We start from the raw sequence: 13,895 nt of genomic DNA, 5'->3' as shown, positions 1-13,895 counted from the left end.
GAAACAAAATACTGTGAAGTTATATTATGTTTTAAAAATAAAAAGGTAAAAAAATATATAATAGTAGTTACAGAAAAAAGAATTTTTTGAAAATATATTTTTAACTTCGTCAGCAAAACACTAAACCCTAAATCGTAACCCCTAAACCCTTGGATAAACCCTAAATTCTTGGGTAACCCTAAACCCTTGGGTAAAACTTTAGTGTTTTAGTGTTTAGTGTTTTGATTTAGATTTTATGATTTATCCAAGGGTTTAGGGTTTAGGGTTTAGTGTTCTGCTGATGACGTTAAAATTTTTTTAATTTTTTTGTAACTATTAATATTTTTTATTTATTTATTTACTTTTTTGTTTAAAAAATAACTTGACAATATTTTGTTTAAAAGATATCAAATATAAAATAACAAAATTCTATTGGTTGATGAATCTAACTTGACAGTAGAGGGTGAACCCAAGAATAAGAGGATGACTGGTTTTTCCGCTACCACTCGCAAACACAGCTTTTGCGGTTGGTAGCGGTTCGCAACAATCATCCAAACCGCTTCAAACCTCATAAATCCAAAAGCTGGCTCCAGCTAGCGTTTGCGGTTACGGAAGAATAATTTTTTTTTCTTTTTTATAAAACAATTTAAATACAAAAATAAAAAAATTTAATAAATTTTTTAAAATTGAAATTATAAAATACTAAAATATATCTATCATTTTTAATTAATATTATAAATTTTTATAATAAAAATAAATTTAATAAATTTAAAATTTTGAAATATAACTTTCTAAACATAAATTTTATATTTATTATAATTTTATGAATTTTGATATTTTTATAATTATATTAAATGTAAATATTGTTAATTTATTATTTAACTGTTACTGCATTTTGTAGTTAACCAGTCATAAGTATCCCGCAAGCGTGTCAATTTTTAACCGCATTACCAGTCGTATAAATCTTTTAAAACCGCTAGAAACCGCAATCACCCGCATGAGCAAACTCCCGCAACCGCTGCGTTTGAACCAGTCAGGCCCTTAGTCTTATTAAAAACCATAAAATCAAAACTACACTTATTTTCTTTTTCCATCACATATTTTATTGCCACTACATCATTATACAAATTAAATCCCAGATTTTCTCTACTGTGTAATCAATTTGTCTAATGATAATCTATTCCAATTAACTAACTTTATTACTCTCTTTTTTTTTTTTTTTTTTTTTTTAAACACAACTAACTTTATTACTCATATACTAATATAAATAAAGTTTAAATAAAATAAAGTTTGAGTAAGAGTTAACAGGTGTCACCGTCACTGTTCCTTAGCGCCTCCGCAAATGGTAACGTTTCTCCGCCGTGGAAAAAAATGAGCGACTTATGTCAATTTCGCTAATCAAAAAGCTGTCTTTTTTTACTTCCACATGATTGCCTCCTTCTCCTTCTCCACACTCCAAATCTCCATCCCAGATTCGATTCCTTCTGCTCCTCGATTTCTTCCGCTTGGTCAACACCAGCTCCGGTTCCGATTTCGCGCTCGACCCAAGAATCTCGATCATATGGAGTTGATGAAGCGCCTCGGAATCGGTTGCTTTGCGGCGAAGCATAGCACAAGGGAGATGAAGACGGAGAAGGACAGCGGCGGAGAGGATCTGTTCATAGAGTCTGCAGCGAAGCCGGATCATTTGGTGGTCATGGTGAACGGTATCATCGGAAGGTAGAGTAAAGCATATAACTTTGAAATGGGTTTCAGATTACAGTCTTGTGGGTTTAAAGAGTTTGACCGTATCATGATTTAGTTCGGCGGATTGGAAGTATGCGGCGGAGCAGTTCGTGAAGAAGTTCCCGGACAAAGTACTTGTGCACCGTGAGTGTTTTTGTAACCTATAGTGATGGATAGGATAACGTTCTGATGAAGAAAGTTGTTGACTTTCGATGAAACTGAGCAGGTAGTGAGAGTAATAGTGCAACCTTGACCTTTGATGGTGTTGATATGATGGGTGAAAGGCTAGCTAATGAGGTGTTTCTCTTCTCTGCAACTTTGAGTGTGTTTATTTGCTTGGTGATGTTCTGTTTTTTTTTTTTTTGCAGGTTTTGTCTGTTATTAAGAACAGGACTGGGTTGAAGAAGATCTCATTTGTGGCTCATTCGCTAGGAGGTCTTGTTGCAAGATATGCGGTAGGGAAGCTTTATGAAAAGCCAGGGGAAGCCAACTCTTTGGAGTCTCCTTCAAAGGCCAAGAGCGGCGAAATAGCTGGGTTAGAACCTATGAACTTTATAACTTTCGCAACGCCTCATCTTGGTTCCAGGGGACATAGACAGGTGAACTGATGATGTGTCTAGGTCAAATGTTTCTGTAAGGTTTGCGTAGAGATCAGAAGTTTCTGTGTGACATGCTTACTCTTGTCTTCTGTTTTCCACTTCCTTCAGTTCCCGATTCTCTGTGGCCTTCCTTTTCTTGAAAGAACAGCATCCCAAACCGCTCACTTGGCTGCTGGGAGGACGGGGAAGCATTTGTTTCTGGTGGACAACGATGATGGGAATCTCCCACTTCTTATCCGGATGGCTACTGATTCTTTTAACTTCAAATTCATGTAAATATGCTTCTGCCTCTGTGTGTTTTTCGATTGGTACACTTGCAAATTGAGATGTGCACTACACATACGCTACTTAATGACCTCAACAGATCGGCTTTAAATGCTTTCAAGCGGCGTGTGGCTTATGCAAACGTGAACTTCGATTGTATCCTTTTCTGAATAAATCATTAGGTGAATGGTTTTTCGCTTTTCTTTAGTTTTACAAGAGACAGTGTTTGCCTTTACTAGACTACACAGACATGGTTGGATGGAGGACATCTTCTATTCGCCGTCCAAATGAGCTCCCAAAGGTAAATCCATTTACAACTTAATCTTATGCACAGTCTGGGATTTATCAGTAACCCTTGTTTATTTTCTCATCTTACAGCCAAATCTTCTAGCAACTGATCCAAACTATCCACACATTGTATACGTAGAACATGGAAATGTAGATAATGGTAGTTGCAAGTCAACCTCTGCAGTAGTAAAAGATGAAAACACTGATCTTGAAGGTCTGTTTCTCTTCACTTGACTCTGTATAGTCAGTCTTCTTTATATCCGTAAGCATCACAAACTTTACCCTCTCTTTTTTTGTGTGGAACATAGAGGAAATGCTACATGGGCTTGGTCAACTATTATGGGAAAGAGTAGATGTAAGCTTTCACAACAGCAAGCAACGATACGTAGCTCATAATACCATTCAGGTAAGTTTGATAACAGGTGTACTCTTAACTCAGTGGTGTGTGTGTTTTAAACAGCATTTTGACAGAATGATATTGGAATGTGTGTAGGTGAAGACATATTGGTTACATTCTGATGGTAAAGATGTTGTCTTTCACATGATGGATCATTTCTGTCTCTAGCCCCCAAACATTTTCATCCAACTGTTCACCCACAGTTTCAACCGCTGCAATTAAGTCAGCAATGTAAGAAGGCGGATAAGGATTACAAACTTCTCTCATTTTTTTTTGGTTTGGTTATTTGTATCATATGATGCTTACATTACATATCATGGTTAAGTTCTTGCGACTTAACCTTTGTGTTTATTTGAAATGTATTATATTCTGTGCGAACGATGAATCTGTACAGATCTAGTCGGATCAAATGCTGAGATGGACCACTTGGTCTCCAAAAAATCTCGATGAATCTGTACAGATCTAGTCGGATCAAATGTTGAGATGGACCACTTGGTCTCCAAAAAATCTCTATTAGACCCATCACTTTATTTATTTATTTTGCATTTAAATTTAAATAGAAATCTATGTTAAATAACTGAAAAACCTAAGGAGTTAAACGTATTTACTAACCTATGCCATTACTATCCAACTCAATATCCGACCTAGATCCAGACCCGAAATCCGACTCAATCTCCTTCTTCTTCCCCATTTCTTCCTCATTTCTTCCCCATTCATAGTTCTTCCACCATAATACAAAATCAAAATTTTTCTTCAACCATCCACTAATTTTCTCTTTCTTATCTCAAATTGATCAACCCATAGTCATGTTTAATCAATTATATCTTATCCAGAGTCAAATTTCATATTTTCCATCCTATATCCAAGATAATGAAGAACGCAAAATATTACTAGTACAACTAGTACAACTCAAACTAGGACAACTAGTACAACTCAAATTAGTACAACTTGTACAACTCGAATTAGTACAACTAGTACATATTGAGTATCTCCTATATATTATTTGAAAATTGATTTTCTTATGTATCATCACCATGTTCATTCTCACAAAAAAAGAAGACATGGCTTTGAGAAATTATGAAATGACATCCCTTAATTATGAGATGTATAATAATTTCATCTAGTTATTGTTTTCCGCATACGAAGATGCTAGAAAAGAGAATGATATAGAACCATTAAGACATATTGGTCTAATCTACCCTGCATGCATGTGTCAAATATATGAATAATATATTTTTAATAATATTTGATTTGAAATTGATATGTTTACAAGTTGTACTAATTATACTAGTTGTACGATTTTCGGAAAAAAGTTATCTTCATCTTTTTGGTCTTGAGGCCAAAAAACTAGATGCAGAGCCAGAAAATTCTTCAAACATTGTTCTAAAAACGCGAGTCACCGGAAAGAAGAAAAAGATTGGGTTTGATGTATGATTTTTGTGTTTTTTTGCAAATAATTGTTTTAATCGTGATGAAATAACATAGTTGTACTAGTATTTGAGTTGTACCGTTTGTACATAGTTGTACTAGTTTAATCTTTTCCGCTTGCATCTGTCAAAATACATGTATACATCATCCATTTTTTTCAGCGTATGAATGATATTAAAAAGATGATGTTAAACAAATAATACATATTAGTCTAATCTTTCCCGCTTGCATCTGTCAAAACAGATGTATAATTAGAACAACTAGAAGTCTAAAACATGTATAATTACTACAATTTTACAATTAATATGATTATATTTAATTTTTGTTTTCAACGTATGAATGATATTTTTGAAAGGGATGATGTATCACCAATGAAAATATTGGTTTAATCTTCATGGATGTGTCAAAATATGTTAATAGTTTGTTTATATAATATTTGTTTTGATAATGATTTGTTTTACCATTTGTACTAGTTGTACCAGTTGTATTATATATGGAAGAAAATCATCTTCACATTTTTGCTCCCGAAGCTGAATAAGAAAACTACCGAACGAGTAAAGATTGCAATTTAAGATATGGAAGAGTATAGTCCAAAAGATAATGCATAAGCCATCACGAGTTTGAAAAAAAATGCATAAACATTAATATTTGGTATTTGGACTACAACAATAATAGTTTACCCAGTTTAACAACAATAGTATTATTACTAGTTTAATTGTGGCAACACTTGATTTGTGTTTTTCTAGTGCTGGTTAGTAGGTTTCTCGCCTCAAAGTTTATTTTTTTGATATGGACATGAAAATATTATAAGAAATAGAGCAATTGTAATCACATACACAAGAAGAACATGGTGAAACTTGCATATTTTGATATAAAATATGATATACATATGTTTGTTGTATCTACAAATTTGATTTCAAATAGTTTTTGATCATTATGTTTGCAAATTAGTACATTTAACTCTGTTTATTATTTAATTCTATTTTATAATTTACAATTTTTCCTACAAAAAAAACAAATCTTCAAAAATTTATGAAATTTTTTAAAAATTATGAAATTTATAATACCAATACCATCAGTTTCTTTTTAATATCTAAATTTTTTATAAATATTATTTAGTTTTACGTTTTGTATTTACGTACCTAACAAAATTTTCTCTTAATTTTATCGACTTTGATTTAATGTATTTCAACCAAAAGAAATAGATAACAGGTTAAACTACACAAAAATATATAGGAATAGTACAACTGCTTGATTTAATATTCAACCATAATGTTTAAAACATGATATACGTTTAAAACGTGATGCACAATATAAAATGAAATAACATAGTTGTACCAATATTCGAGTTGTACCGGTTTGTACATAGTTATATTTTGATAGTGGAATCGAAAAAATTAGTTGTACGACATAAAATTTGAACTTACCTCAGTTGTACCACTTCTGTATGTGTACATGTCATTGCCCCAATAAAATGAAATCACAAATTTTGTTAAAATACATTTCATGTATGTTTTCCAAAAATTATGTGGACAAAGAAGTTAACAAACCTTAAAAGTATAAGGTAGATCATGCAAACTTATGTGATTGTGTTAGATTTTCAAAAAAAAAAAAAAACCCCATGAAATATCATAAGGAACTTTTATAAATACTTTACAATTTAGCCACTTTATTGATTTTTTTCATATGACATACTCGAAGGAATATTTAAATTCCAGAACCTGAATAGTTGTACTAGTTATATCAGTATCACTAGTCTGGTAAATAAGAAATAGTTGTACTATTTATACTAGTCGAACATATATTGTGTGATATATAGTTTTTCCATGATGAATGATGAAGCACTAGATATACTGACATTTAATATGTCAAAGTCCGTTGATCTATTCAATAATACTTAGAACAATAATGTTCAGCAATTTATGCACGCTTAATGATGGCAACAATTGCATGCACACAAGTTTTGAGAACATGCATAGTTGTACTAGTTTTTGAGTTGTATCAATTTGTTTAAATACAATTAACTAAAACCATCTTCTTTTCTTTTGGTCAAACCGTGCAACATTTATATATATAAAGTATGCATCTCTCTCACTACGCTAACCTAGCCGCACCACTTTGGTCAAGGGTGACTAGATTGGTTTTGTTGTTGTACTTCTCTTCCTTCCTCTCTTTCTTCTTGATCACATTTTTTCTTTTCTTTTGTTTCTCCTTTCTTCTTCTTCTTACATAATTATAATTTGTTAGTACATGGAGGAAGAGACGACTTGGAGATGCCGCATTTTCAAACCGGACTGGAGTTGTCATACATCACCGTAGGAGGAGTCGTGCCATCGGAAGCCATCATTGATGCTCTCGCTAGTGATATACAATGAAAAGAAGTTTTGACGGTAACCGTTGGAGCCTCAGAGGAGTTGTGCCTCCTTTGTGATATGATATACAATGAAGTCGAGCAGTTTTAACGTGGAGAGAAGTACACAAACCGGAGCTTTCACTGCCGACCACCAACATGCACCACCGGACGTGCATCTCATGCCACCGGAGAAGTAGTGGAGCCAATGGTCGAATATTCGATAACCGTTAAGAAATAAACAAAACGCATCAATGGAGAGAGTCAAAGTGAATGATTAGAAGATGAGAGGAAGAAACCGTGATTGACAGTTTACAAAAACAAAAGAAACGATGGTTGATGGGGAAGAAGAATGAGTGGGCCCAAGTGTTTGTTGATTGGTTGGTTGGAGAAGTAAAAGACAAAAAAATTATTAATGGTATAAGTATAAATTCACCTGAAGTGGTCCATATAGATTAAAATAGGAGGTAATAGATTATTTTTTAGGCTTTTGGTCCATATCAGATTAATGTCCGATCTAGTCGTTCTTTGTAAAACTTATTCGAGTTTTCATGGATCAAATTCTCAAATGAACCACATGGAGTCAAAAAAATCTGGAATGACCCACCCATAATTTCTATTTATTTTACATTAAAATTTATATATAAAACAAAAGTAAATAACTAAAAAATCAGAAGATATTAACTTATTTACAACCCGTGCTATTATTATTCTATCCAAAATCCGATTCGTTTTCTGACCTAAAACCCGATTCATTTGTAACTCTACATTCCCAAATCAAAACACAATCTCCTTCGCCTTCCACAATCCAATTTTGTTGTTCTTGTTTTTAACTCATATTTATATTCTTGTTTTTTTATTCTTATCCTAAATCGACCAACCTATTATCATCATTGATCGATTATCTTTTATCTTAATGAAATTTCATCTTCATTGTGAGAAATTTGCATCAAAGAAGATGATGATATTACTAATATAACTAGTACAACTCAAACTAGTACAACTCAAACTGAGTATAACCAATACAACTAGGTTGAGTATAACTAGTACAACTAGAACACGTATAACTAGTACAATTTTGCAATTAATATGATGATATTTAGTTTTTGCTTTAGCGTATTAATGGTGTTGTAGAAGATGATGATGTAGAACCAATAAAAATGTTGGTCTAAGATGAATTTTTTTTTCTAAATAATACAACTAGTACAATTAGTAAAACAAAATCATTATCCAAATTAAATCAATTACACAAGCGAATTTCTTCTAGATATGTCAAAATATGTTAATAATTTGTTTTCTATAATATTTAATTTGGATAATGATTTTGTCTTACTAATTGTACTAGTTGTATTATTTAGAGAGAAAAATTCATCTTAAAATATGTAAATTTTTATTTTTTCGGATTAGTATTTACAAATCCAGAGGTTTTCCTTCGGATTTGAGTCTTTGTATTTTTAACAAAAAAATCCAGAAAAATTCATTCAAATCCATTATAAAATCAAATTTATTAGTAAATCCGTACGATTGAATAACACTTGATTTGATATAGAATTTATGAATCATTAAACCAATAACACTTGATTTTAATACAGATTTGAAAATCATAGAACCAATAACACTAGATTTAGTTCGGATTTTCAAATCCATTAAAATACAACAAGTCATTTTTTTTGTCTCGAAGCCGAAAAAGGCAACTACAAACCAAAAAAATGTTTTAGTAGGTTCACGTATATTTTGTAATACCCTATAATACAACTAGAATGAGTATAATTAATAAAACTGAAACGCATATAACTAGTATAACTCTGCAACTAATATAGTTATATTTTGTTTTTTCAACGTATGAATGATGCGAGAAAAAAGAATTATGTATAACAAATGAGCATGTTATTCTAATCTTTCCTCGCATGCATGTTTCAAAATACGTTAATATTTTGTTTTATATAATATTTATTTGGATAGTGATTTGTTTGCTTGGTTGTATTAGTCGTACAAAATGTAGTGTGGGGCCTGAAAGGTTGTATTATAAGAAAATTTAAAAGAGTATACTGCTAAGATGATATAGAAGCCCTCAGAGGTTTGAAAATATAACTTTTGAGAATACACATGCAGACTCATATTTATAGACTTCATGTTTGATGTTTGTACTATGAAAATAATAGTCCAACTTGTACACTTGGTTTAAATATGGCTGTAGTACCAATGTTTTGATATTAAAAAAAATGTATTTTCGTATTTGATTTAATATAACTTTTCATTCTTATGTTTTGCAAATTATATGATAATATGAAGTTGTACCGGTTAAACCAATATTAGATTTCTAGTATATGAGTTATATGTTTAATTTTATGAGTTGTACCAATTGGACCATTTTCTATAAACTCACTCCTTTAGCAATTTCATGATTTAATTTATATTAGCATCATATTAAACTTTTAAAAACATTCATTTAATTTAAAATGTGATGCACATTTAAAATAATACTAAATAAAATAACAACATAGTTGTACTAGGTTTTGAGTTGTACCAGTTTATGCATAATTGTACTTTGACAGTGAAATCAAAAAATATTAGTTGTACCACGTAATAAATATAGTTACCTCAATGGTACTACTTATTTATGTTTACATGCATGTCCCCTATTACAACAAAATCATCAATTTTGTAAAAACACATTTCATGTATGTGTTTCCAAAAATAATGTGGATAAACAAGTTAACAAACCTTAAAAGTATAAGGTAAATGATGCAAACTTATGTGATGGTGTAAGAATTGCAAAAAACAAAACAAAAAATCGAAAAATAATAAGAAACATATCTTAACACTTACCAATTTGACCATTTGATTATTTTTTCATATGGAATACCTAATAGAATATATAAATTTCAGAAACCGAATAGTTGTATCAATTATACTAGGACTACTATTCTGGTAAATAAAACATAGTTGTACCAGTTATATAAGTATAACATGTATGGTTTGATATATAGTTCGACCAATTATATCAGTTGTTTATATTTTAAGTCATTTTAGAATGAGATACTTATATTGCATACGTATATACATTTACATACTATTGGGGTTGGATTGCACATTTAAAATTTTGGAACTAATACGAAAGGATTTATAATTACATTCAAAAGTTTAGGGGCCAAACTGAGAACAACCTAAAGCTAAATAGGCAAAGGATCGGTCGTGGACCATTTGCGAAATATTGAGGAAGTTGGGTCGGAGAGGATCGGTCGTGGATCAATCTCCGGTTTGAGTCACTCGGGAGCAGGAAGTATTAGTGATGGGTCTAACTTACACCCAAAAGCTAGCTCATGAGTGGAGAATTGCCCGTACACTTATATATTGCCCAAAGATCATGTTATTACACGATGTGGGACTCTTAATAGGAAGCCACTGAATTGGAGGTTGCGGCGGACGGAAGAAGCTAAGAACGGCCCCGGATTACTAGCTCGGAGGTGCTGCGTGTTGCTGTCGAAGTTAAGACCGGAGAAGCTATGTTTGCCTTCGAAGATTGAGGAAGAAGACGACGATCACTCACTGTTTTCTATAAAAAATTGTTTTAATTAATTAGTTTCATTAAGAGTATGTATGTAAATTGACTTGTGTTCCAAAAAAAAAAATGTAAATTGACTTGTATAGGTCCGTACAAAATAATTTAGTATGTAACAGATTTTCTTTTAGCCTTTTGGTCCATCTTAGATGAGTGTCCAGTTTTCATCCTACTCTCGACTCTTGTTATATACAATCCTTGCTGAAGTTGATAGTTTTTTTTCTGTTTATCTGAAAACTAAACGATCTTGAATTAGATGTGATTTAGACTGCGCTTTATCAAGAGGACGGGTCTATCCAGACTGGTCCTACTAAAGGCCCAAAGCTAACCTATCTTCTTAGTAGAGTCCACAATATGTCTAGAGAATCTGTTGATGTCAAAGAGTTCACAAGACTTAACACGGTTTCTTAACCATTATTGTTTGCTTTTTTCAGTTGGGAACTCGTTTTTGTTTCATATGTTCACATAAACATAGTAAGAACTGGACAAGGAAAGGAAATGACGTACACGGTACACACGTGACACTACTAGTGTCTAATAGCTCCAGTCTAAAACAGTCGGTCAATTTAGTCGTTCTGTCGTTGCAGTCACTATTCACATTGTACTGGTTCTGTGGTTGATCCAAACTCCAAAGGATCATATTTTTTCTTTTTGTCCAGCGATAATGTTAGTTCTTCATTTCAGTGAAAGGTTTTAACATGAATGGTGACAAATGAATGACAAGGAACAATGTATTCCATAACGTTCCTAAAAAAAATCACTTTCACAAATAATATTTTTTTCCTCTCGTTTCCTTTCATTTATTTTTTCAGTAGAAAAATAAAGAACAAAATCATTCATTCTAAAATTTGAGAAGGAACACTCATTCTTTTTCATTTAGCTATTTTATTTCTCTACATTATTTTTCTATTCATTCATGTTGTTTCCAGAATGGTCACTAGTCAGACCTCTTGTATATATTCCGAAAAATATAAATGTATTTAGGGCTATTTGTTTTTTTGTTAAAATAAAACTTGATGATAGTTATCCATATACTATTTAGGAATCTGGGAGAAAGGTGAAGAGAGAATCATGAACCACTTCGACTCGCCACAACGTTGACACAAACGTATCAAGATCAGCATAATATATGGCACATGTCGTTGTTGCTAGTTCCCTACATTTTTGTTCACTTGGCCGATTCTCTAGTAACGATCGAACTACCATCGGCATCGATCCAACGTAACTAACTAATAATGATGTATGAAGTCGAACAGCTCGTAAGTATTAACTTAAGCATCAATTTTTCATTTAGTAGTTACTAATCATCTATTCAAGTTCTCATAAATTGTACTATAAAGCAAATATTAAAAAGAAGTAAAACCACACGAATGATGAATAAACATCGTTTTAATCAGACAAAAATAATGAAATAAAACCCAGTTTTATCCCATCCGCTCCTCTAACGTCCGCGTAATGATTGCTCTGTTTTCAAGTTCCGGTGCTCTGCCGCAACACCTGATTACTACCAGCCTCTTCCTTATGGTCACCACAAGTACAGCTTTGCTCAGACCGGTTCGCCGGCGTAGCCAGGTACGTGGGTTTGACGTCTCCTGCCATGATGACGAGAAACTTCTCTGGCAACTCTGTGGTCTTGGTCTTGTGAGTGTTCCCTTCGGGTTTGGCATCATCTCCGGCCTCGAGATCTCTCTCAGCCGAGCCAGTGAGTCGCCAGTAGGAACAAGCGAGAATGAGAAGAGAGAAGGCGATGAGGGCCAGCATGGCGGCCAAACCACCGAAGAGATAAGGAACCGGAGAGTGCCACGGCGAGTGTGGCACTACCATGGAAGAGCTATGATTGCTTCCTTCATGGTTTTGGTAATATTGTCTTCCTTCCATTGTCTGCATGTGTATTCTCAAAGTGAACAAATGAAATGTTTTTTTTTTGTTTTTTAGATTTAAGTAATAAAGTGGTGTGGGATAAATTAAGTATCGTCTTGAGGGCCATATATAGAAGAGAGAAAGGATTGTGTTGGATTGTGCATGACGTTTCATCTTATGGTTATCTTTCTTAATTACACAGTAAGATATGGATATCCTCTAACATTTTTGTAGCATATCATTTATTTTTTATTTTTTTGAAATGGATATCATTTATATATTTGTATCAAGGTTTCATGGGTTTTAGATTTAAAATCATTTGACGTTTGTGGATTGGCTACATCATTTATATTTTACTCTATATATTATATATTATTTTTGTCAACACTCTGTATATTATTACAACCCATATTTAAATGAGAAATTATTAACAACATATATAAAGAAATATCATAACTATATAGTACTATTTCGAATATATACTGGCTGTGAAATGAAATGATAGAATCAGTAGAGTAATGGAGGTTGGGTTTGGAGTCAGCTTCCACCATGTTAAAGGAGGAAACGGATATTCCATTAGTTTCCAATCACTTCTCCATTTCCACATTCTTTCTCCTTTCTTCTTATTTTTTTTAATTTATTCATTACTATTTTTATGTTGTTCTTTGTGTCCACTAGTATTATGTTTAGTAAATATATATCATTAGGTAGAGTAAAAAGGAATTTCTAAGGCAGAACTTTTTTAAAGCATCCAAGCCAGCAATTATTGAGACATTATAATATTCCAACCTAATTCCCCTCTTACATTAATCTATTGAGATAAACTATCATCTACATTTCTACCATTGTGCATATACACGCACATACACAACAAAAGTTGTGGTGGAGATGGTATACATAAGTCGAATGATACTTTGTATAATTGTATATAGTATATATTAACTTGTAATTTAGAAGATTATCTTTAGAATTTAATGGTTTAATGTAAAGGTATTTGTTCTAAAAAAATGTAAAGGTATTTATAGTTTAGTTTCCTTTACTATTGGAACTGAACCTACACAAGTTAGCAAGTTTAGTTTCCGTATAACGTTCCATCCAACTAGAATTCCCCGATTAAATTTGTGCTTATGCATGAATCTTAGGGAATCATATTCTCGTTATATAGGCACGTTACATGTGAAGATAATATAAAATAATTTAGACCTAGGAGGCCATTAATTCCCGAACAAATTAATAAATGGAAGTAATCATCGATTAAGTGCAAGTTTCTATTATTTTTCCGGTAATTATCCTGCTATAGTGGTTTAAACCAATCAGAATAAGTTTATTTGAAAGTGATGGGTGCTTCAGGTCTGTTCGTGGTGAACAACTAGAATACCCCTTTTTGTGATTTTCAACGAACCAGAATACTTGCATTCTTTACATTAGTTTTAGGTAACAATT

At 32.4% G+C, this 13,895-nt stretch overlaps 2 protein-coding genes across 2 annotated transcripts; one reads left to right on the top strand and one right to left on the bottom strand.

Annotated features, from left to right (window-relative positions):
* Positions 1-1,276: 1,276 nt before the first annotated feature.
* Positions 1,277-3,786, top strand: LOC106437473 (putative lipase ROG1). The gene is made up of 10 exons (XM_013878367.3): positions 1,277-1,698; positions 1,781-1,848; positions 1,931-2,001; positions 2,073-2,303; positions 2,412-2,575; positions 2,668-2,723; positions 2,816-2,868; positions 2,946-3,069; positions 3,164-3,261; positions 3,349-3,786. Exons 1-10 carry the CDS (start codon positions 1,406-1,408, stop codon positions 3,418-3,420), a joined length of 1,230 nt encoding a protein of 409 aa, XP_013733821.1. The 5' UTR covers positions 1,277-1,405; the 3' UTR covers positions 3,421-3,786.
* An 8,072-nt stretch (positions 3,787-11,858) lies between these two features.
* Positions 11,859-12,577, bottom strand: LOC106351519 (protein GLUTAMINE DUMPER 2-like). Its single transcript, XM_013791307.3, has one exon. It carries the CDS (start codon positions 12,477-12,479, stop codon positions 12,063-12,065), a length of 417 nt encoding a protein of 138 aa, XP_013646761.1. The 5' UTR covers positions 12,480-12,577; the 3' UTR covers positions 11,859-12,062.
* Between the last annotated feature and the right edge of the window lie 1,318 nt (positions 12,578-13,895).

This window comes from Brassica napus, chromosome C1, assembly GCF_020379485.1.
Source record: "Brassica napus cultivar Da-Ae chromosome C1, Da-Ae, whole genome shotgun sequence".
Lineage (NCBI taxonomy): Eukaryota > Viridiplantae > Streptophyta > Magnoliopsida > Brassicales > Brassicaceae > Brassica > Brassica napus.
This window is presented reverse-complemented; position numbering and strand designations above follow the sequence as displayed.